Consider the following 24,287-nt stretch of genomic DNA (forward strand, 5'->3'; position numbering starts at 1 on the left):
CGAAATTTTTACATTAAGTAACAACATGTAGCATTTATTTTCATTGACACTTGTTCAGAAATATTAGCGATTCCACGTGTTTTCTTTCTCTTAACATTTGTAGAAACACTAACTTCTTACATCTTTGAGTTTTATTACTGGACAAAACAATTTGAGTAGCAATCAGTAGATCTGGGGTCTTCTCCTGTTATTCACAGTGATCAATGCCAACAGTATTCCTCTTCCTCTTTCCACCAGAGAAAGTGGCATGGAAGCGAGCGGTGCGTGGTGTACGGGAGATGTGTGATGTATGTGAAACAACTCTCTTCAACATCCACTGGGTTTGTCGCAAATGTGGATTTGGGGTCTGCCTTGACTGTTACAGGCTCAGAAAAAGCCGTCCACGCAGTGGTGAGCAAATATTGTCCTGTTCAGTTCTAAAGGTAACCTGTCATTGGAGGAATGGGACTTGAAGCCAGAATGGGTTTGTGCCCCCTCTTGAACTGCTTATCTTCCCTCATTTTTGTTGCATTGTGAGGCCTTAACAATTGCCAATATTCCAGCCTAACTGGGTGGGCTAGAAGAAGCCAAGAAGGGTTATTCTTCACCTTCCCTTGTTGTGTTTTTCCTTCTTTTAATAACATCTTTATTGAGATACAATTCACATGCTCTAAAATTCACCCTCTTAAAGTGTACAATTCAAAAGTTTTTAGTGTATTCTCAAGGTTATGCGACCATTTCCACTATCAGATTTCACTGTGGTTGCTCTAAAAAAGAAATGTTGTATGCGTTAGCAATAACTCAGTATTTCTCCCTCTGCTCAGCCCTTGGTAACCATTAATCGATTTACTGTCTCATCTCTGTAGGTTTACCTGTTCTGTACACATCCTGTAAATGGAATCATACAATATTTAGCCTTCTTTGACCTCTTTCACTTTAGCGTACTGTTTTAAAGCTTCATGCATGTTATAGCGCATATCATTAACTCATTCTTTTGTATTGCCAGATAATATTCCGTTGTATGGATATACTACATTTTGTTTATCCATTCAGTAGTCGATGAACATGTAGGTTGTTTCCATTTTGAGCTATTATGAAAAGTACTATGAATATTTGTGTACAGGTTTTTTGTGTGAACATAGGTTTTCATTTCTTTTGAGTATATGCTTAGAGTAGAATTGATGGGCTATATGGCAGTTACTACCCTTTCAGGAGCTGTCAAATTGTATTCCAAAGTAGCTACGCGTCATTCTATAATCCCACCAGCAGTGCACAAGGGTTCCAGTTTTTCCGCCCTTTGCCAACACTTACTGTTTGCCTTTTTGGCGATAGCCATCATAGTGGCTAGGAGGGAGTCCGTATCTCATTGTGTGATTTTGATTTACATTTCTCTGATGACTAATTGTGTTGAGCATCTTTCCGTGTGGTTATTAGCTCTCTGTTTATCTTGGAAAAATGACTGTTCAAATCTTTTGCTTCCTTTTGTCCTTGCGGTATCTTACTACTTATCCAAAAACCTTCTTGCCCCTTAACCTCCTCATTCTTCCCTCTTCAGAGATATTGTGCAACCACTGGAACACAGTCATTTAGAGCTTATGCTACTGGGATTTGAAAACTACTTTCACATCTTATTACACCAACTGTGGTATCTTGGGTTAGTTTCTTAATCCCTCAGAGCCTCAGTTTCCTTATCTATAAAACAAGGGTAATATGAGTACTTCTCTCACAGCACTGTTGTGAGAATTATATGAGATACTGTATTTAAAGTGGTTAGCACAGGGCCTGACATCCACTACGCACTGTGTGTCATGTAGCTATTAGATCTTCCACTTCTGCCCATGAAAAATTAACTTCTACAGGAATTGCCCTCCTGCCATAAACAAGAAAACCAGACTAAATATATGAAACCACGGTTTTAGACATTGGACAGGCAGCATGAGTCTGTGATGTCTAAGAGAAGGGAAGAAACAAGGCAAATCCTACACTTTCTCCAGTTTATTGCCTGCAGTAGACAGACTGCAGTAGATGGAAGAGCATCTAAAACAGTCTGGCAATGTCACTGAGCTGAGACAGAGATCAGAGTCTGAGGAGAGTAAGGCAGAGTGCTAAAGACGTTAGAGCTGCACAGAGAGAACACCAGCGGTCTGCAGAGAGGTCACCTCAGTTTTTGGCTATATAGTGATCTGCACATAGATGAGGTAAAACTCTGTGAGGCCCAAAAAGGAACCTTCAGAAAGCAATTGAGTTAATAATTTCCAGAACTTACCATTTGTATTGCTATCAGCCAGAGTGGAAAGACACTGGGTAGAGTCCAGAAGGGTCACACCTTGACAGTGGGACTAACGTAGTCCCAGAATACAGGCTGCTCTGGGGATAACGCAGTGTAAAGCAAGCCTTGGAAGGATCAGACTGATCTGCAGGCTGCTTAACTATGCACCAGACTAAAACCAAACATTCTTTCAAGGATTACACCAAAATCCAGTACTCTGAAACATTAAAGTCAAAAAACTCTGCATTCAGTAATGAATAATCAGGGGGCACCTGACTGGCTCAGTCAGCAGAGCATGCAACTCTTGATCTCAGGGTTGTGAGTTTGACCCCCACACTAGGGATAAAAAGAAAAAATAATCAGGCATGAGTCTCTTTGGTAAATGGTGCTGGGAAAACTGGACAGCTAATCGCAAAGGAATGAAACTGTACCACTCTCTTACATCATACACAAAAATAAACTCAAAATGGATTAAATAAATGTGAGACCCAAAACCATAAAACACCTGTAAGAAAACACAGGCAGTAATCTCTTGGGCATTGGCCTTAGAAGCATTTTTCTGGATATGTCTCCTCAGGCAAGGGAAACAAACGAAAAATAAACTGTTGGGACTATACCAAAATAAAAAGCTTTTCCAGCAAAGCAAACCATCAACAAAACGAAAAGGCAGCCTTCTGAATGGAAGAAGATATTTGCAAGTGTTATATCCAATAAAGGGTTAATATCCAAACTATATAGAGAACAACTCAATGCCAAAAAATAACCTTTCTGGTTAAAAAATGGGCAGAGGACCTGCATAGACATTCTTTCAAAGAAGGCATACAGATGGCCAACAGACACGTGAAGACATGTTCCACATTATTCTCATCAGGTAAATGCAGACCAAAACCACAAGATCCTACGTCACATGTGCCAGAATGGCTAGTATGAAAAAGACAAGAAATAACAAGTATTAGGAAGGATGGAGAAAAAGGAACCCTCGTGCGCTATTGGTGGGAATGTGAATTGATGTAGTCACTGTGGAAAACAGTATGGAGGTCCCTCAAAAAAATTAAATATATAAATGTGATCTAGTAATTACACTACTGGGTATTTACCCAAAGAAAATGGAAGCACAGTTCAAAAAGATGCACCCCAATGTTTACTGAATTGCTGTTTACAATAGGCAAGATATGGAAGCAACCCAAATGTCCATTGGTAGATGGATGGATAAAGAAGATGGGGGTGTATATACACCTGTACACCTCTATACACACGATGAAATACTACTCTGTCATAAAAAAGGACATTTTGCCACTTGCAGTAACATGGATGGACTTCAAGGGTATTGCGCTAAGTGAAATAAGTCAGAGAAAGATACCATATTTTTCACTTATGTGTGGAATCTAAAAAACAAAATGGGCACCTGGCTGGCTCAATCAGTAGAGCATGTGAGTCTTGATCTTGGGAACGTGAGTTCAAGCCCCACAATGGGCATAGGGACTACTTTAAAAAAAATTTTTTTAATTAAAAAATAACAAAGGGCCACCTGGGTGTCTCAGTCAGTTAAGCTTCCAACTCTTGATTTCAGCTCAGGTTATGATCTCAGGATCATGAGATTGAGCCCCACATCAGGCTCTACACTGGGCTTGGATCCTGCTTAAGATTCTCCCTCTCCCTTTGTCCCTCCTCCCACCCCCACTCTCACACTCTCGCTTGCTCTCTCTCTAAAAAAATAAAAGTAAAAAACCAAACAAACAAACAAGTAAACTCATAAATCAATGCAGAGAACAGACTAGTGATTGCCTGAGGGGAAGCAGTGGAGGTGAGCAAAATAGGTGAGAGGGTTAAGAGGTACAGAGTTCCAGTGATAAAATAAGTAAGTCACAGGGATGAAAGGTATGGCACAGGCAATATAGTCATTAATGTTGTAATACCATCGTATGCCGACAGGTGGCAACTACATTTATCATGAGGAGCATTGATTAATGTATAGAATTGTCAAATCACTATGTTGTAAACCTGAAACTACTTCAGTTATACCAACTATATGTCAGCTACACCTCAGTAATAAAATTTTTTAAATAAAAGTAATCAGGTATGCAAAAAAGCAGGATAATATGACCAATATTCCGGGGGAAAGAAACCATCAATAGAAACAAATCCAGAAATGACAGTCATGGTAGAATTAACTGTAAAAGGACCTTAAAGCTGCTATTATAAATGATATAAATATATTGAAAGACATAAAGGGAGACATGAACATGATGAGTAGAGAAGCAGAATACATAAGGGACCCAAGTGAATCACCTAGGGCTGAAAAATATCTCAAAAAATATCCCACTAGGTGGGATGATGGCAAATTAGACACTGCAGAAGAAACTGAAGTTAGACATAACAATAGAAACCAAAACTAAGCACAGAGAGAAGGAGGACTTAAACTTATAAATTGAAGAGTGCCTTGTTGAAGTATAGGAAATATCAGGCAGTCTACTAAACATATAATTGTTGGGAGTTCCAGAAAGAGAAACAGCAGGAGGGCAGATACAAAAAATATCTGAACAAATAAAGCCATAAATTTTCCAAATTTGATGAAAAAGCTATAAAACCACAAATCCAACAATTAATCTCAAACAGAGGAAGCATTAAGAAAACCACCCAAAGCATATCATAACCCACCTTACTGAAAAGCATTGATAAAGAGAGAATCTGAAAATCACAGGAGGGAAAAAAAAACACATTATATACGAAGTAACAAAGATAAGAATGACAGCCAACTTGTCAGAAACCCTGTTTACCCGAAGACAATGGAACGTCTTCACAAGCGCTGAAAGCAATCCTTTTAACCTGAAATTCATACCTACTGAAAATACCTTTCAAAAACGAGAGTGAAATAGTTTTTCAGATCAAGAAAAGCTGATAGAAATCATCCCCACCAGGTTCACAGTCAAAGGTAGTTATTCAGGGGAAAAATTGATACAGTAAGGGAATTTGGATTTACACAAAGGAATGAAAAACTTCCCACATGATAAATGTAGGAATGTAAATTTTTCCTATTTTTAATCTTTTTTAAAAGATAGTTGTTTAGAGGAAAAGTAGCAATATAGTGTGGGGATTATACTGTATGTGAAATTAAAGTATGTAGGAACAGCGCAAAAGGAAGGAAGGGAAATAAAGTGAAGAGTGGTATAATATTTGAAGATAGACTGTGCTGAGTTAGAGATACCACAGACCTAGAGCAAACAGTAGCAAACAGGTATATGTAGCTAATAAGTCAAAAGTAGAGACAAAATCAAATCATAAAAAAGCAGTTAATTCAAAAGGCGGAGGAAAATGAAACAAAAAACGGGACAAATAAACAGAAACACAGTATATCTTATATTCAGTTTTCTTGAGGTGGGTAGCACAGTTACAAAAAAAAAAATGTCTAAAAAGGTCTTTTAAGGGAGTGATAAAATGAACCTAGATACAGGTAGGAACATCTTACGTAATGCTAAAGACTGAATTTTTCTCCCTGAGATCAGGAGCAAAGCAAGGTGTCTGCTTTTCACAACTTCTATTTAACATTGAGCTGGAGTTACTAGTCCACATGAAGAAATAAAAGCATACCCCCCCCCCAAAAAAGGCATATAGACTAGAACAAAGTAAAATGTTTTTTTATTTCCAGGTGACATGATCATCTATATAGAAAATACCAAGTAGAGTGCCTGGCTGGCCCAGTTGGAAGAGGGTGTGACTCTTGATCTCAGGGTAATGGGTTCATTCCCCGCGCTGGGTGTAGAGATTTGTATTTGTTTTTGTTTTTTTAACTTTGTAGTCTTTTTTTTTTTTTCTAAGATTTTATTTTTATGTAATCTCTACACCCACTGTGGGGCTTGCACTCACAGCCCAAGAGTCACCTTCAAGAGTCATGTGTTCTACTGACTGAGCCAGCCAGGCACCCCAGATATAGAGATTATTTTTTAAAAAAGACAAAAAATCAAAAACAAAAAAACTTCAAAGAAAAAAAAAAGAAAACCTCAAGAAATCTAAAAAAAGCTACAAGAACTAAAATGTGAGTTTAGCAAGAGTGCAGGACAAACTCAACGTAATAAAAATCAATTCTATTTCTATATGCTCTCAATGAGCAATTGGAATTAGAATTTGTTTTTAAATTTTATTTATTTAGTTGTCAGAGAGCATAAGCAGGCAGAAGGACAGGGAGAAGCAGGCTTCTAGCTGAACAGAGAGCTCAACATGGGCCTCAGTCCCAGGACCCCAGGATCATGCTCCAAGCCGAAGACAGACACTCAACTAATTGAGCCACCTAGGAACCCCAGAATTTGAATTATTAAATCAGTATCATTTATGGTAGCATCAAAAAAACATGAATTGTGTAGAGATAAATTTAGTCAAAATGCAAAAAACACATACACTGAAAACTATAACATATTGCTGAAAAAAATGAAAAAAAAAATAAATGCAGAGATGTGCCATATTCATGGAAAGAAGATTGTGTACTAAGATGTCATTTCTTCCAAATTAACCTATTCATGTAATGAAATCAAAATCCCAGTAGACGTTTTTGTAGAAATTGACAAGCTGGTACTAAAATTTATATGAAATTCAAAGGGCTAGAATAATCAAAACAATTTTGAAAAAGAAGGCAGTTGGAGGATTTATACTACTTCATTTTAAGAGTTATTATAAAGCTACAGGAATCAAGGCACTGTGGTAATACAGTAGAACAGAGATATACACACATATATAATCAACTGATTAGTTGACAAAGGTGTCAAAATAATTTAGTGGGGAAAAGATAGTTCTTTCAACAAATGGTACTGGAATAATTCTGTATCTGTACTCAAATAAAATAAATTAATTTTTACTCATGTCGTATATTAAAAGTTAACTCTTAAGTAAATCATAGGCCTAAACATAAAAACTAAAACTATAAAACCTCTTGAAGAAAAAATAGAAGATCTTTGTGTCCTTGGGTTGGATAAGTATTTTTTAGATAGGACACAAAAAGCAAAAGAAAAAATTACCATCAAATTTGAAAGCTTTTGCTCTTCAAAAGACAGTCTTAAATAAGCCACAGGTTGGGAGAAAAGATTGGCTGATCCCATATTTGTTAAAGGACTTGAATCCACCATAAAGACCTCTTACAACTCAATCGGAAGATAACCCAGTTTTTACATGAGCAAAAGATTTGAACAGATACTATATCAAAGAAGATAGATCAACGGAAAATTAAGACCATAATGAAAAATCCCTACATCCACTTGGAACACTAGAATTTTAGAAACTGACAGTATCAAGTGTTGCCAAGGATGTGGAAGAACTAGAACTCTTAAAATTGCTGGTAGGAATGCAAATTGGCTCCATCACTTTGGAAAACTTGTATGGCCATTTATAAATTTAAACATAAGTGTACCATATGACCCAGCATCCCACTTCTAGGTATTTGTGAGAGAAATGGAAATGTGCCCACACAAAGGATTGTACTTGTATGTCTATAGCAGCTTTATTCATAATAGCCCCAAACTGGAAACAATCCATCTGCTCACCGGCTGGTGAATGAGTGAGATATATATATCTCTCTCTCTCTCCATACCATGGAATAATACTCAGCCATAAAAAGGAATGAATTACTGATACATGAACAATATGTATAAATCTCAAATCATGCTATATGAAAGAAACCCAGCACAAATGACTATATACTGTATGCTTCCAGTTATATGAAATTCTAGAAAAAGCAAAATGTTAGTATTAGAAAGTTGATCGGTGGTGGCCAGAGGTTGAGAAAAGGCTTTTGACCACAAGCAAAGGACTTGAGGGGACGTCAGGAAGGGAGATGGAAATGTTCTATATCATGATGGTGGTAGTGTTTATGCAGTTGTATACATCTGTCAAAATTCATTGAAGTACACACTTTAAATTGTTGAATTTTTGTATGTAGATAAACAATAAATAACAAAACAGTGAAGCAGATTTTTTAAAAGTTAATTGTTACCTTCTCTGGCCCATGAGAAAATTGGCCTTTAGGATCTGAAACTCTGACTCACTAAGAAGGATACATCTTGTGACCCTCGTAAAATAAATGAAGTCATTTCATTTCTGTTTCAGAGACAGAAGAGATGGGTGATGAAGAGGTTTTCTCCTGGTTGAAGTGTGCAAAGGGGCAGTCCCATGAACCAGAGAATCTCATGCCCACACAGATCATCCCTGGCACAGGTAAGGGAGTTCTTTTTTAAATTTGGTGAAAGGGGCTCCTGGCTAGCTCAACTAACTCTGTGGTGGCTCCTGATTTCGGGTTGTGAGTTTGAGCCCCACATTGTGTGTAGAGATTACGTAAATAAAACTTTTAAAACAAATATTAAAAGTAAAAAAATTTCAGTGGGGGAAAAAGTGTTTTTAATTTAACTGAGGTATAATTCACATACCATAAAATACAGCTAAATGGTTTATCTCGGCCTGATTTTTCTTAAGCCTCTGCAGGTTGTTCTGACAGTTTGAATTGTTAGATATGTGTTAAATTTTACGCAGCCAGTGCACATACTTTGCCTCACCTTTCTGGTTGGAGAAGTTGGTTACTTTTCCACATAATATTTTACATTCCTGTGGTTGGCAGGATCAGAATAGAGAAAGTACCACATGCTTCCAGAAAGACCTTTGATTTTAGGTTTGTAAAAATCCAGCCAAAGCTAATCATACCTCTTGAATACATGAAGAAGGCAGCTTGACAGTAGGAATGAATGGTCATGTTTATGTCACAGTCCCAGTTTACTTCAGTGATTCCTCCAAAAAAGTCTGTTTCCAGCTTCCATGCTTCCGATAACACATACACATTGAAGAAGGTCCATGTGCTATCTATATTCTCCTCTGCTGTGGCAGGGGCCCTCTTTGGATCCTTATACCCCAGTGCTTCCAAGGAGAAGGGTTCCCTCAGTGCACTGGTAGGATGCCTGCTCCCTGCTGATCTAAGCATTGGTTAAATGTTCATGTTAAGGGGCGTCTGGGTGGCTCAGTCATTAAGCGTCTGCCTTTGGCTCAGGTCATGATCCCAGCGTTCTGGGATCGAGCCCCGCATCGGGAAGCCTGCTTCTCCCTCTCCCACTCCCCCTGCTTGTGTTCCGTCTCTTGCTGCCTCTCTCTCTTTCAAATAAATAAATAAAATCTTTAAAAATAATAATAAAAAAAATTAATGTTCATGTTAAGTTTACATTGGTCTGTTTTTTTCTCCACATATTCTTTTTTGTTAGATATAACCTCTATAAATCTCAAGTATACAATTCAAAATGTTTACATGCTCTTGAGCATTAAGGAATCTACCACTAGAGTTTCTCCTGCAGGTCACCTTGTTAATGTTTACTAGAAGAGGGAGTGTAGCTTAGTAGTTAAAAGTGCACAGAAATTTAGGGCTAGGTATACCTCGATTAAACTATTAGTACTTCCATTTACCAACTACGTGTGCTTGAGCAAATGACGTAAACTTCTCTGAGTATCAGTTTCATCATCAAAAATTTAGAGTATGGGGCGCCTGGCTGGCTTAGTTGGTGGAGTGTACGACTCTTGATCTTGGGGTTGTGAGTTTTGAGCCCTATATTGGGTGTAGTGATTACTTAAAAAATACAGTCTGTAGGGGTGCCTGGCTGGTTCAGTCGGTAGAACATGCGACTCTTGATCCCAGGGTCTTGAGGTCTGCGTGTAGAGCCTACTTAAAAAATAAATTTAGGGGCGCCTGGGTGGCTCATTGGTTAAGTGTCTGCTTTGGGCTCAGGTCATGATCCAGGGATCCTAGGATTAAGCCCCACGTTAGGCTCTCTGCTCAGCAGGGAGCCTGCTTCTCCCTCTCCCTCTGCCTGCCGCTCCCCCTGCTTATGCACTCTGTCAAATAAATAAAATCGTAAAAAAAAATAATAAATTAAAAAATAATAAATAATAAAATATTTTTAAAAAAAACTTGAGGGTAAAAGCTACTACCTCATTGAAATGTGGTAAGAGTTGAGGAAGATAATGTAAATGAGGGGCGCCTGGGTGGCACAGCGGTTAGGCGTCTGCCTTCGGCTCAGGGCGTGATCCTGGCGTTATGGGATCGAGCCCCACATCAGGCTCCTCCGCTATGAGCCTGCTTCTTCCTCTCCCACTCCCCCTGCTTGTGTTCCCTCTCTCCCTGGCTGTCTCTATCTCTGTCAAATAGATAAATAAAATCTTTAAAAAAAAAAAAAAAAAAAAAAAAAGATAATGTAAATGAAATCCTTAGCACAATACCTGGCACGTAAAACATTCTGAGGCTTTTGTTGTTGCTGTCTTTCTTCCAGCTCTTTACAATATTGGAGACATGGTACATGCTGCCCGGGGCAAGTGGGGAATAAAAGCAAACTGCCCTTGTATTAGTCGGCAGAACAAATCTGTGTTGAGACCTGCTGTCACCAATGGCATGTCACAGGTAAAGTGTATGGGTGGGTGTAAGTGAGAGAAACTTCACTTCTTAGTACCAGGAAATGCCCCATTTTCACCTGTGTTGTCCTAGGCTACTGTAGGATACCTGAGGAATTAGGGGATGGAGAAGTGTTTCTAGAGGGAGCCCCAAAAGTTAAGGGATTTGAATTCCGTCTGCCTGGTATGAGTTTCTCTTCATTCATCTTTAAAACCAGTTCGGGCTGGATTGATAAATAGCCCAAAGAAATTCTCTACATCTTGTCAAGATTTATACTTCAGGGTCCTTGTATAGGTGAGAAGTATAGAAAATGTTACGAGGAAGGCAGTCCTATCTGTGTGCATGGTCCCTGTCCTTGTCATGTTAGGTACTGAGGACAGAAACATGAAGATTGGCCTGCTGAGCTGGGATCATTCTACCCTGAAAACAATCCCAGGCCTCCAGAGAGGCAGTGGTTTGCTCATTGCTCTGTCAGAGGTGGAGGTCATTCCGGTTTGATGGTAACTGTTTTGAACAAGAGGCTATTTTAAAAACACACACATGCACACATGCACACACACACACACACACACCCCTACCTGCTTACATTTGAAGGGCTTTCCAGGAACACAGCTAACACATGGTCAGTAGAAGGCACAGGAATTAAGGCTAATGGATCTCAATATATATTTTCAGTAGACTTGAGATATTAGAGCGAGTCATCTAGAAAATTCAGTAATAGAACAATAAACAGATATCTATGAAGCGTTTATGTGTGCCCAACGCTATACCAAACTCTTGGCATATACGATCTCATTTAATCCTCAGAACAGCTTTATGAGGTCACATTCTAATCACCAGTTTGCCGTTGCAGAAATTGAGCCTTAGGCATGCTAAATGTAAAATACATTGTATTATTTATTGTTATGTTCACTGTTCTTTCCACAGAACCAAGCTTAGTTTCTATCACATTGTAGGACTCCTTAAATATATGTTAAATTAATGAATGAATGAAGTAGCAGTTTATGAGACAGTTTCACATTGTTTTCCCAGACTTTTTCAGTGTCAGCAGCGCTTACTATGTGTCTTTTTTTCCTTTGCAAAGACAGCACTCTAACCATGTTGGCCTTTTGTGCTTTAGCTTCCTAGCATAAACCCTAGTGCCTCTTCTGGAAGTGAAACCACCTTCTCAGGCGGAGGAGGAACTGCAGCCGTAACATCAGAGACCGACCATGTTCCCAAAGCCGACAGCACTGACAGCAAATCTGATGAGTCTCTGAAAGCAGAGAGTTCGGCTTCAAATAGCAATAGTGAGCTAAAAGCCATCAGGCCCCCTTGCCCTGACACAGCTCCCCCCTCTTCTGCCCTGCACTGGTTGGCAGATTTAGCAACTCAGAAGGCTAAAGAGGAGACAAAAGGTGAGATAAACACAAGCCTCTGCCCTGCCTGTGGGTGGAACACTTGAGTTATTCTGGAATTCTTCAAACTCACACATTACCATCCACATTTATGAAACATGCTGCTTGCTTTCTCTTGCTAATCACATAAAATGAGGGAATCTCTTTCATTTTCTTTCTAGAAGTGGAGCTTTTTTTAAAAGGCACATGCCTGGGCTCTGCCCCATACCTCTTTAGTCAGAACCAGTATTAAGATTTTTAATAAGCTTCCAGGGGGTTCTGTTAGGCAGCCAGGGTTGATTTTCAGTGGGCACAAAGAGTCATCTGGGGAATTGTAAAAAATGCAGATTCCTGTGCCCCATCAGAACTATTAAATAACAATCTTTTAGAGTATGATCAAGAATCTCCATTTTTAATGATCATTCTAGGTGATTCCACTACAAGTGTCCTGGAGACCCCCTTGCAGAAACACTGTCTTAGCAAGTGTGGGAGATGAAAGATGGTTGGGAAAAAGAGGAAGTTTGAAATCCAGATCTGGGAAAGGAAGGGAGAAGTAGGAGAGCTTTCTTGGCCATGATCCTGCCATAGTCATACCTGGTCAGGCTTGGTCCAGACAAACCTATGTAGTTTGGGGATCAGAGGAGGGGAAGGTCTCTCCTCCTTCCCACTCCTTCCCACTTGGCCGATTTTTAGGGGTTAGTTGCCTACTGGATGTTCCTTATCATGCCTAATGCTATTCCCGGTTATGTCCTTACAGAAGCAGGGTCCCTGAGGTCGGTGCTCAGTAAAGAGTCTCATTCACCCTTTGGGCTGGACTCGTTCAACTCCACTGCAAAGGTCTCTCCGTTGACTCCAAAGCTTTTTAACAGTCTGTTACTGGGTCCCACTGCCTCCAACAACAAAACTGAAGGCTCTAGCCTTCGAGACCTCCTTCACTCCGGGCCCGGAAAGCTTCCTCAAACCCCCTTGGACACAGGCATACCCTTCCCCCCGGTCTTCTCTACATCCTCAGCAGTAAGTGTCCTTTCTACAACTCTAGCCTTTTCCAACGAAGAGCCATCAGAGATCTGCTAACTGGGTTAGAGTGTATATGGTTGACTTGTATTCTCTGCGTTGTATGTCCAGCTGACAAGACCTTTCTTTACATTGGGTTTGGGGAATGTTCAAGATCGTTTTAAATCGTGAACTTTTTGTGCCGTGTTAAGAAGTCAGTAGAAATTGAGGGGCGCCTGGGTAGCGCAGTCGTTAAGCGTCTGCCTTCGGCTCAGGGCGTGATCCGGCTGTTCTGGGATCAAGTCCCACATCGGGCTCCTCCGCTGGGAGCCTGCTTCTTCCTCTCCCACTCCCCTGCTGTGTTCCCTCTCTCGCTGGCTGTCTCTCTGTCACATAAATAAATAAAATCTTTAAAAAAAAAAAAAAAAAAAGTCAGTAGAAATTGAGACATCAAAATTTTCAGTCAGCAGAAATCACTATTTTCTTGACAATAATGGGCTTTTTTTTTTTTAAACCTAGACAGCATATCCATGCTATCTTCTCTTGGATGTCTAATAGACACCTCAAACCTAACACATGAAAACCACTTTCCTGCCTCATCTTCTGCCCATAAGCCTGCTTCTCCTTTAGTTTTCTGTCTTGGTCATGGGCATCTGCATTCTTGCCATTGCTTGGCCAAAAATCTTGGAGTCATTTGGGACTCCTGTCTCTCACATTTCATATCTAATCTGCCAGCACATCCTTTCAGTTTGATCTTTAAAATGTAATCAGAGTCCACCCATTTCTCATTAGCTCTACCACTTCCTATCTGGTCTGAGCCAACATACTCTTTGCTGCGTGTTTGCAGTAAACTCTTTACAGGTCCCCTTTATTTCTTCCTTTTTCCACTCTATAGTCTGTTGTCAACACAGCAGGTAGAGTGATTCTTTTAAAATATAAGTGATCTCATTGACGTGATTTATGTCAGCCCTGCCTAAAGTCCTTCAAGGGCTTCCTATTTCTCTCATAGTATAAACAGAGTACTTTCAGTGGACCGTAAGGCTCCAGCCCTTTCCGTGTGTCTTCTCTGCACTTCTCTGATTTCAGCTATCACTCTCCTTGTGCACGCTGCTCTGGCCACACCCACCTTCTTGTTCTTTGAACATGACAAGGCAGGCTCCTTCTTCAGAGCCTTTGCATTTGTCCTTTTCTTCCACCTGGAACAGACTTTCCCTTGTAACCACAGGCTTGCTTCATCATCACTGTTGTCTCCCCCGTCTTGATATGTCACATCCTGTAACTCTTCTTCTTAAATCACCCTTCTTAAAGTCCATCACACTCCCATCCTCCATAATTGTTTTCCCTGCACTTCATATTTTTCCCATAGCATTCATTACCATGTTTGGTTTCTTTTCTGTCTTACCTCTCCTTAAAGGAGTTTTGACTGTTTTATTCACTTATAAATCACTAGTGTCACAGTTTGATACATAGTAGGTGTTTGGTAAGCTTTTACTGAATGAAGGAATTCACAAGATACAAAATTTAAATGATAGAGTGAGAAGTCTCCTTCCCATCATCATCTCCCAGCTACCTGTTTTCCTCTCTGGTGGTCAGTCATCATTGTTTCAGGGCCTTACTGTATATATATATACACAGTACCCCCTCTTTTTACACACATGTTTTACACCCTGCTTTTCCACTTTCAGTTTGTAGTATCTTCAAGATCATTTCAAGCAAGCACATAAACATGCTTGTCATTCTTTTTTATGATTAATGGCTGAAATTCGATGAACTGTGGGTGGTTGAGCCCTGTACAATGTGGATTATTTGTTTCTTTTTTGGATTCATGACTTCTAAAAAATTACTTTTGGCTCTGTTTTATTTGTACGTGGCTCTCTCAGTTCTCCTTTTCCTTTTTTAGTTTTCCCAGGAAGTTACATGATCACATGTACTCTGTACAGATAATGATTAGTGATATTTCAGGCATAGGAATACCAGGTTTACAAAAGCCCTCTCAGTTCTGTGACATTTACAGGTGTCACTTTGATTTCTGAGCCTGAGCTTTCCCATCACCTGCAACATGTGAGAGATTTTTCCCTGGGATGAGAAGCAGGGGAAGAATTGGGATTAGGAGAATTCTTTCGGAATATACATTTCCAATTGGATACTTTGGTTTACCCTTTTATTGGGGTATACTCCCTGGTTAAAAGAAGCACTGCCTTGTTAAGTCACTTTATTACTTAATTGAAGTATTGTATCCCTTGGGCATGGTGGTGAGAAAAAAAATTTATAACCTTCAAAATCAATGATCTTTTCCACTCAACTACAGTATTTTGCAGTCCCTGTGGTCTCCATGCAAATCCTTAATACCAGGCTGGATGCCAAAGTATTTCTTAGGTCCTCAGTCTCCTGAGGCACAGGGGATCTTTCGGTACTTTTCTTTTATAAACGTGAAGCACAATATGAAAGACAGGAAGATTTAAGATCGTGACTTAACAGACCCCGCCCTTCAATTACAAAAGGTGTTTCATTAACTTTTATGAAACTTAATGAGGTAAATCAGAACTCCTTCTTGTGAAGACAACTGGGAAACAGTTTTGTGAATGCTCTTCTCATGGTGCCTCAGTCAGACTTACCCGATGGAATTGTGTGTGGCAGGGAGTGAAGAACAAGGCCAGCCTACCCAACTTCCTTGACCACATCATTGCCTCAGTGGTAGAAAATAAGAAAACCTCAGATGCTGCAAAGCGGGCCTGTAACTTGACTGATACCCAAAAGGAAGTGAAGGAGATGGTGATGGGGTTAAATGTGCTGGACCCCCATACCTCTCACTCCTGGCTCTGTGATGGCAGACTTCTGTGTCTTCATGACCCCAGCAACAAAAACAATTGGAAGATCTTCCGGGAGTGTTGGAAGCAAGGCCAGGTAAGTAACAATAAGTAGTTCCCTGGGCCGGCTGGCTGCTTGTCCACCACAGTTGCCAGGATAGTTTCAATTCTGTCTGGGAAACTTTTTGCCAGGGAGATGAGACATAGTAAGTTCATTTTAGACAGCCTTGCTACTTCGATTTTTCTTGGATTCAAAGAAAATCAGGATATTCCTAAATACCTATCGTGGTTCCTTATATTTCTATATATTTCTTATCTTTCCTTATATTTCTGTATTTCTGTATAGTGTGTAGCTCTGTGTTCTTAAAACGGCAGTTGAAATTTCTGTGAAGTGGTAATCTGCCATTAATGACACCTTTAGAGGAAAATCCTCAAGTGTGACATAGGGGTAAGGTGAAGGTGGGTGGAAGTGAGCAGTACTTTTCTAGGTAAATATTTCAGGGCCACACAAGTTTGAATGATAGTGTGATAACACTGATTTTTATACTTTAGCAGGTGTTTGAGAAAGGGGGAGGTTATAGAATTGTCTGGATAATTTTTCATTCTAGATGTGAGGAAGTATTCTCAAAGGTGCATTTGTCAGCTTTTTGTTCTCTCACCCCAAAATAGTGGTAGATGCCGGAGCCACAGAAGGGATTTCTGTGGTGTGCCTCCCAGCGTGAGAATCCAGAATAATGATGGAGTAGAAGTAGTTTCTATTTCCTGCAGCTGCCGTGATCAAATCTTGAGATTTTGAAACTGGTTAAAAACAGTAAATCATCATGAAGAAGATGAGGTTGTCCCCAGGAAACCTCCTATTCTGTCCCTTAGCCCTGAGCTAAAAGTAGTCCTAAATGGTTCTGATTGGGGTATTTTTATTTCTACAGCCAGTGCTGGTTTCAGGGGTACATAAAAAGCTCAAGTCTGAACTCTGGAAGCCAGAAGCCTTTAGCCAGGAGTTTGGAGACCAGGATGTCGACTTGGTGAACTGCAGGAACTGTGCTATCATTTCCGATGTGAAAGTTCGGGATTTCTGGGATGGCTTCGAGATCATATGCAGTAAGTAGCTTTGATAATGGCAGACTGAGCTTCTGTATATCCAGTACTGCCCTGGACTCAAATTAAATCCTGTTGGCACATTCAGGGGGTGGTTGGAACACACATTCTGTCCTGGTGCTAACGAGGTAGCTCTCCTGGCAAGCACATGGCTCCCAGAGCATACCTGGGCATAAGCACATGCTCCTATGGGTTGTGTCGAGCACTTTCACTGAGGAATGGGGCTGGAATCCCTGTGAGATGGAAAAATATAGCATGTACTAAAGCAGTGGGTGAGAAAAACAAAGCCCACCTAGTCCATTATGACAGGTTACAAATCTGAAAATAAGTCAGACTCCTAAAACTTTTGGTCACTGAAAAATCAGGCAGCAGCCAGACTAGCAGATTATGGGAGTGCTTTCATCTTCCAGAGCGATTAAGATCAGAAGATGGGCAGCCAATGGTGCTTAAACTCAAGGACTGGCCTCCTGGAGAAGATTTTCGGGACATGATGCCAACAAGGTTAGTGAACTACAGTGGGTCACCTTGAGACACTTCTCTCTTGCTGGAGCATCTCAGAGTAATTATAGAAAAGGAACTTCGCCCCTTTGCTTTTTTTCCCCTGTAACAAGCTAAGTCATCTTTCCTGATCTTTTGTAGGTTTGAAGATCTGATGGAGAACCTTCCCCTGCCAGAATATACCAAACGAGATGGCAGGCTCAATCTGGCTTCTAGGCTACCCAGCTACTTTGTAAGGCCCGATCTGGGCCCCAAGATGTATAATGCCTACGGTATGAGGGAGAAGCCATAATTGTGCTTTTTGGATACTGCCATTCCCCATTTCACCTATAGAGGGAGATATTTAGTCAGGGTCATTTGTAGAGATAATGGAGGGCAAAGTGACAGATGCTAGAGAAGTTAAAAGTGTCTGGGATGGTTTGGGGTTTTGTGTTGTTTTGTTTTGTTTTGTTTTGTTTTGTTTTGTTTTGTTTTGTTTTGTTTTAGAGGGGGAGGGGTACAGGGAGAGGGAGAGAGAATCTTAAGCAGGTTCCATGCCCAGCATGGAGTGTGTCGCAGGGCTTGATTTCATGACCCTGAGATCATGACCTGAGCTGAAATCAAGAGTCCGTTGCTTAACCGACTGAGCCATCCAGGCAACCCTTTGTTTTTTGTGGGTTTTTTTTTTTAATTAGTTAATTAATTTTTAAGAAGATTGATTGATTGATTTTAGAGAGAGCATGAGCAGGGGGAGGTGCAGAAGGGTAGGGAGAGGGAGGGGGAAAAATCTCAAGCAGACTCCATCCTGAGCATGGAACCCGACTGGGGCTGGATCTCACAACCCTTCGATTACGACCTGAGCCAAAACCAGGAGTTGGACACTTAACTGACTTTGCCATCTAGGCACCCCTATTTGTTTGTTTGTTTTAAGATTTTATTTATTTATTTGAGAGATACAGAGACAGAGCATGACTGGGGGGAGGAGGGAGAGGGAGAAGCGGACTCCCCGATGAGCAGGGAGCCCGATGCAGGGCTCAATCCCAGGATCCTGAGATCATGACCTGAGCCGAAGGCAGACGCGTAACCGACTGAGCCACCTAGGCACCGCTTTTTCTTTTCTTCCCTTTCTTTTCTTTTCTTTTCTTTTCTTTTCTTTTCTTTTCTTCTCCTTTCTTTTCTTTTTTTATTTTCTTTTTTCTTTTCTCCTTTTCTTTCTTTATTTTCTTTTTTCTTTTCTTTCCTTTCCTTTTCCTTTTTTTTTTAAAGATTTTATTTGTTGTTTGTTTTTTTAAAGATTTTTTTTTTTTTTTTTACTTTTAAGTAATCTCTACACCCAACATGGGGCTGACCCTAAGACCCTGACATCAAGAGTCTTGTGCCCTACCACCTGAACCAGCCAAGCACCCCAGGATGGTTTTGAATGTGTTTGCTTTTGTCATTTTGATTTGCGTCATATCTGTAACTTGTATATCTCCAATAATTGTAATGTTTCCTCTCAAATATTCTGTGCAAGAAGACATGATTCTTAGTTTTTAAAAGACTTGACGAAATAACAGTGAAGAAGTCTGAGTACCATGCTACCCAGCAGGCTCTCTGTGGAGTCACAGTAAGGCCATAAATCACTGTGAAATCCAAGCTTCCATTGAATGTCAGTAATGCCCATGTCAGTTTTGCTTTTAAAGGAGAGATTGTTGGGGGCAGGGGGCAGTGAATTGGTTCAATGGCCAAATCGAATGATAGTGTCAGCCGAGCTAGAAATCAGTCTTAAAACACTAGAAAAGGGACACCTGGGTGGCTCAGTCAGTTAAGCGTCTGCCTTCAGCTCAGATCGTGATTCCAGGGTCCTGGGATCGAGTCCCACATCAGGCTCCCTGCTCAGCGGGGACTCTGTTTCTCCCTCTGCCCCTCCTCTGCTCGTGCTCTCTCTCTCTCTCTCTCTCTCTCTCTGACACATAAATAAAATTTAAAAAAAAAAAAAAAGAAACCTAGAAAAGAAATGAGAAGAATGACTTCTTAATAAACAGATAGACTTCACTTTCGCACTTTTACCATCTAAGAACATCTTTGAGTATGTTTGTACTTGTAGGGTCTTTGTGAATTTTTCACAATATTGCCCTTTCACCCTGCATATCCTCCTTTTCTCTCAGGCTTGATAACTGCGGAAGATAGAAGAGTTGGCACAACAAACCTCCATTTAGATGTGTCTGATGCAGTTAATGTGATGGTGTATGTTGGGATCCCCATCGGGGAGGGTGCCCATGATGAAGGTATGATTTCTAGAAGCCACTACTTCAGGATGGTGAGGCTTGGCCTCAGGAGTAAATCAGTGTCTTCCTCCTCACTTCGGGCCAGTGGCTTTTTCTTAACTCTCCCGGACCTGATGCATAGTTATGCACCCAGTGGATGTTGCTAGATGAAAGGAAGTTCTAGAAGAGAGGAGTAGTACTTGTGTATCTTTGACCAGAGTCATTCTCTCTATGGGAATGTTCCCTTTTCCACTGAGTGTATAGCATCAGAAAGAGGAATGAAGAAGGAAGGGCCAACTGGCTCACTTGGTCCATCAGCCAGATCACCTGTGAGGTGACATGATAAGTCCAGCACACTGGCACAGAATTGAAGCATCAAAGTGATATTTTGCTGCATTTGCACTCCCTGCCATCTCAGTGTAAAATTAATATGTGTTAATTATGGACATTTTAGAAAACATAGTAAATTTTAAAGAAAAAAAAATAAGTCAAAATCTCATAGTTCAGGGATTATCACAGTTCAGGGATTATTGGTGTCATTATTGTGGTATATTTGCTGCTGCAGTTTTGCTTTTAATACTACACACCTGCAGATCCTTCCATTATGTTGTCCTTTAACGGATTATAACAGACAAGCATTAGAAGACTACCCTCTTAACTTGCCAGAGAAGCTTTACATTTCATGGCCTTAAATCCATAGAACCCTAGAGTTTGAAGAGGTCTTGAGAAAGTGTATGGAGTGTGTCTACTTATAGCAGGAAATGACCTGTAATTTGAAAAAAGATGTGGCTATGCAGTTTGAGCAGGAACTATGTTTTAAAAGAAAACTCAACCTCCAAAAAATGCTGAGTTTCTAAGGAAGATTTAGGGTTGTTCTTCCTACGTATAGGAAGCTTAGACAAATACGAGTTTTGATTCTTTTATTCTACTTTATATTATTCCAGAGAGATGGAGAATAGTAGAGGCTAAATTTGTTTGAATTGGACATTTCGCTTTACTCAGAGGTCCTGAAATGGCTGGTTACATTGAAAAGTAATTTTGCTCTTCTCAGAGGTACTCAAGACAATTGATGAGGGGGATGCTGATGAGGTGACAAAGCAGAGGATTCACGATGGAAAGGAGAAGCCCGGTGCTTTGTGGCACATCTACGCAGCCAAGGATGCAGAAAAGATCCGGGAATTGCTCCGAAAGGTATGCCCCTGGGTAGGCTCCCAGCTCCCAGATTAAGGGTCTGGGGTTGCTGAAACAGCCCGCTTAGGGTTTCTCCTGTGGCGTGTCTTGGCTTTAAAGACCTGTACTTTTTGTCAAAATGCCCTGAAGGCCTGAATCCACACCTGGAGGAAGTTGAATAGAACAAAGCAGACGATTTGGCCCACTTAGGGACATTGCTTCAGCAAGCTGGATTTATGCTGTTAATAATATTTATGTATTGACTTTTCTATCTTTGGGTTTGGTTATGGCTTCAGGTTGGAGAAGAGCAAGGCCAAGAGAATCCCCCTGATCATGACCCAATTCATGACCAAAGTTGGTACCTGGACCAGACCCTCCGTAAGCGACTCTATGAGGAGTATGGTGTGCAAGGCTGGGCCATCGTTCAGTTCCTGGGAGATGCTGTTTTCATACCTGCTGGAGCCCCACACCAGGTGGGTTCCACTTGGTTCCATGGGCTTCCCAATTTCTGATTTTCTTACTGATCTGGCGAGAGATATAAGTGGCCAGATTGGGCCGGCTGTCCTCTTTTTCTTTCTTTCCTTTCCTTTCCTTTCCTTTCCTTTCCTTTGCTTTGCTTTGCTTTGCTTTGCTTTTCTTTTCTTTTCTTTTCTTTTCTTTTCTTTTCTTTTCTTTTCTTTTCTTTTCTTTTTGATTTCAGTTATGTTCAGTTAGCCACCATATAGTACATCATTAGTTTTTGATGTAGTGTTGAACGATTCATTAGTTGCATATAACACCCAGTGTTTATCACAACACGTGCCCTCCTTAGTACCCATCACCCAGCTACCCCATCCCCCCAACCCCCTCTGCTCTGAAGGACTGGCTGTTCTTAAACTGCAACTTATTTTTTGCTTTTTAGTTTTCTTCTGTGTAATTTTATTTATTTATTTTTTTTTAAAGATTTTATTTATTCGACAGAGATAGAGACAGCCAGTGAGAGAGGGAACACAAGCAGGGGGAGTGGGAGAGGAAGAAGCAGGCTCATAGCGGAGGAGCCTGATGTGGGGCTCGATCCCATAACGCCAGGACCACGCCCTGAGCCGAAGGCAGACGCTCAACTGCTGTGCCACCCAGGCGCCCCTCTGTGTAATTTTAAATGCACATTTAAAAATTTTTCAATAAGGGAGACCATTTTTTTAAAAGTGAAAGTTGTAGCTCACCTACCTGTGCTGTACTCCTATTCAGTCCCCTCATCCTGCCTTCTCCAGAAGTAGCGTACTGTTAACAGTTCGGTGTGTATTTCTCCAGAGCCTTTTCTGTGCAGTTACTAACATTTTCATGTATAACTTTGTACTTGCAATTTTTCTGTATTTGGTTTTAAGAAAATGGAATATTGGAAGTATTGCTCAAGTTTTGGGATTTTTTTGCTTGTTTATTTTTTAAACTATATCATAGACATTTTCCAGGTGTTGCCGACTCTCTAATGGCTCTTCTCCCTCTGTACTTTTCCCCTCCCAGGTGCACAATCTATACAGTTGCATAAAAGTAGCGGAAGACTTTGTATCTCCAGAACATGTGAAGCACTGTTTCCGCCTGACACAGGAATTCAGGCATCTCTCTAACACTCATACAAACCATGAGGATAAACTGCAGGTAAATAACTCCTCCTTCACCCCCACTCTGTCTCCTCATCTCCTACTTGGCTACGTACAAAGAGTGCACATTCTGCATCAGTCCTCGTCACATTCGCTTTTAGAGAATACTCGTCTTTCAGCGTCATCATTTCTGCCATCACCTTCTATTTCTCTGTCCCTGGGAGATAGAGTATTTAGTGCTGATAAGTGATGAGACTGACTTTTCCCAGGCAGGTGGCGAAAGCACTGTGCAGTGTGTTCCAAGCATGTTTCTAAGAAGGGCACTTCCCCAGGGCTGCTTCTCACAATACATATCTGTGCAGATTCAATTCCTTCAAGCCCTGCTAGGACTGCCGTCCATGTCCCTAAGAATTATTGGGTGCTGCAGTAGCATTGAAAGAAAAAAAAATCAGGAAGCGAGATTCCCCAGGCAGAACTTCAGCAATCCGAATACGCAGTCTCTCTGCCTCCCGCCAGTAGATTCAGTCACCTTCAACCCTGATCCAATCTTTTTTGCTCTTCCTTTTTTAAAATTTAGAACATTTCAACCATATGAAAGTTCTTAGACAAAGTCCAGTAACGTGGATAAATAGGTAACATTGATACGACAGATAAAATGCAACTCTGCAGGCATACGTATTTCTGACCACACCGCCATTAGGTCTCTCTACTTGGGACGTGTCACCTCCACACTCCCAGTCCTCTGTCACTGCTTTTTTTTTTTTTCCTGTCATATTTTTCACTAACGTATTACGTATTTTATCTGTTTGTTTCTATCCCTACTAGAATGTAAGCTATTTAAGTTCCATGAAGACAGGGATTTTACTCTTTTATTCCCTGCTTTTCCCTAACACAATATCTGATACATAGTAGGTACTCAGTAAGTATTTGTTGAATTAGTACAAAAATTTAATAAAGAATAGCAAAAGGAAGCTTGTGTGCCCATCACTCAGCTTAAGAATTAAAGCATCCTGTACATACAGAGAAACAACACTAACACACAGAACAACCACATTATTGAAGCTTCCGTGTACCCTTCCCCATTCTGTCTCCTTACTTTCCCTCCCCAGAAATTATCACTATCTCGGTTTAAAACTCTTTTTAGCCTGTTATTTTAGTGACTCTAACTGTTCCTTCCTGCTTGATGTATAATATGTGTTCCTCTTAGACAATTAGAAAATACGTACAGGCACAGAGGGAAAACTTTTCCAGTAATCCAACCTGCCCACTGTTGTTTTAGTGCATTCCTGTTAGCTCTGGGACCTTAGGCAAGGTTCTTAACCACAAGACCTTGGTTTCCTCAGTTTCTCATGTGTAAAATGGGGATAATAATAGAATCAACCTCATAATAGTGTGGAAAGGATGAAATGAAAGTCCACATGAAAAGCTTAGTGGTAGTGCCCAGCACTTACTAAGCACATAGGTGAAAGTGATTATATAGCCTTTCAAATGGAGTCCTCATTCTTTTTTGATTATAGACCTTACATCCTCTGTGATTTGTAAATCATCTTCAGGATTGATTCGGGAAGTGTGCGGTCCTGGCTGAGGGGTTTCCTCATTAACTAGTAGGCTTTATAGGCCGTGTAAGACATACGTGTTTGTGGGGCTCCTCAGTCGGTTAAGCGTCTGCCTTTGGCTCAGGTCATGATCCAAGGGACCTGGGATCGAGCCCCACATTGGGCTCCTTGCTCACTGGGGACTCTGCTTCTCCTTCTCCCTCTGCCTGTTGCGCCCCCCCACCCACCCCCGCTTATGCTTGCTCGCGCGTGCGCTCACTTTCTCTGTCAAATAAATAAATAAAAATCTTTTTAAAAAAATACATTTTTTGTTTGAGAATATAATGTGGGGCTGCCAT

General features: G+C 40.6%; 1 protein-coding gene across 4 annotated transcripts in view; it reads left to right on the top strand.

Annotated features, from left to right (window-relative positions):
* Positions 1 to 24,287, top strand: part of KDM3B (lysine demethylase 3B) — a 63,124-nt gene that overhangs the window by 37,382 nt on the left and 1,455 nt on the right. For 2 of the 4 annotated variants that reach the window (XM_057307157.1, XM_057307158.1), the window contains 13 exons: positions 238 to 390; positions 8,339 to 8,446; positions 10,534 to 10,661; positions 11,773 to 12,049; positions 12,786 to 13,042; positions 15,659 to 15,925; positions 16,755 to 16,926; positions 17,334 to 17,424; positions 17,563 to 17,693; positions 19,548 to 19,667; positions 20,698 to 20,837; positions 21,113 to 21,289; positions 22,317 to 24,251. In XM_057307157.1, coding sequence (XP_057163140.1) covers positions 238 to 390; positions 8,339 to 8,446; positions 10,534 to 10,661; positions 11,773 to 12,049; positions 12,786 to 13,042; positions 15,659 to 15,925; positions 16,755 to 16,926; positions 17,334 to 17,424; positions 17,563 to 17,693; positions 19,548 to 19,667; positions 20,698 to 20,837; positions 21,113 to 21,289; positions 22,317 to 22,643 — 2,348 coding nt within the window. In that variant the 3' untranslated portion in view covers positions 22,644 to 24,251. Of the gene's footprint in view, positions 1 to 237; positions 391 to 8,338; positions 8,447 to 10,533; positions 10,662 to 11,772; positions 12,050 to 12,785; positions 13,043 to 15,658; positions 15,926 to 16,754; positions 16,927 to 17,333; positions 17,425 to 17,562; positions 17,694 to 19,547; positions 19,668 to 20,697; positions 20,838 to 21,112; positions 21,290 to 22,316; positions 24,252 to 24,287 lie in introns of those variants that run through there. The other 2 variants (XM_026508078.4, XM_026508079.4) reach the window with 1 other exon arrangement.

Source organism: Ursus arctos, unplaced genomic scaffold (genome assembly GCF_023065955.2).
Source record: "Ursus arctos isolate Adak ecotype North America unplaced genomic scaffold, UrsArc2.0 scaffold_5, whole genome shotgun sequence".
In the NCBI taxonomy this organism is placed as follows: Eukaryota; Metazoa; Chordata; class Mammalia; order Carnivora; family Ursidae; genus Ursus; species Ursus arctos.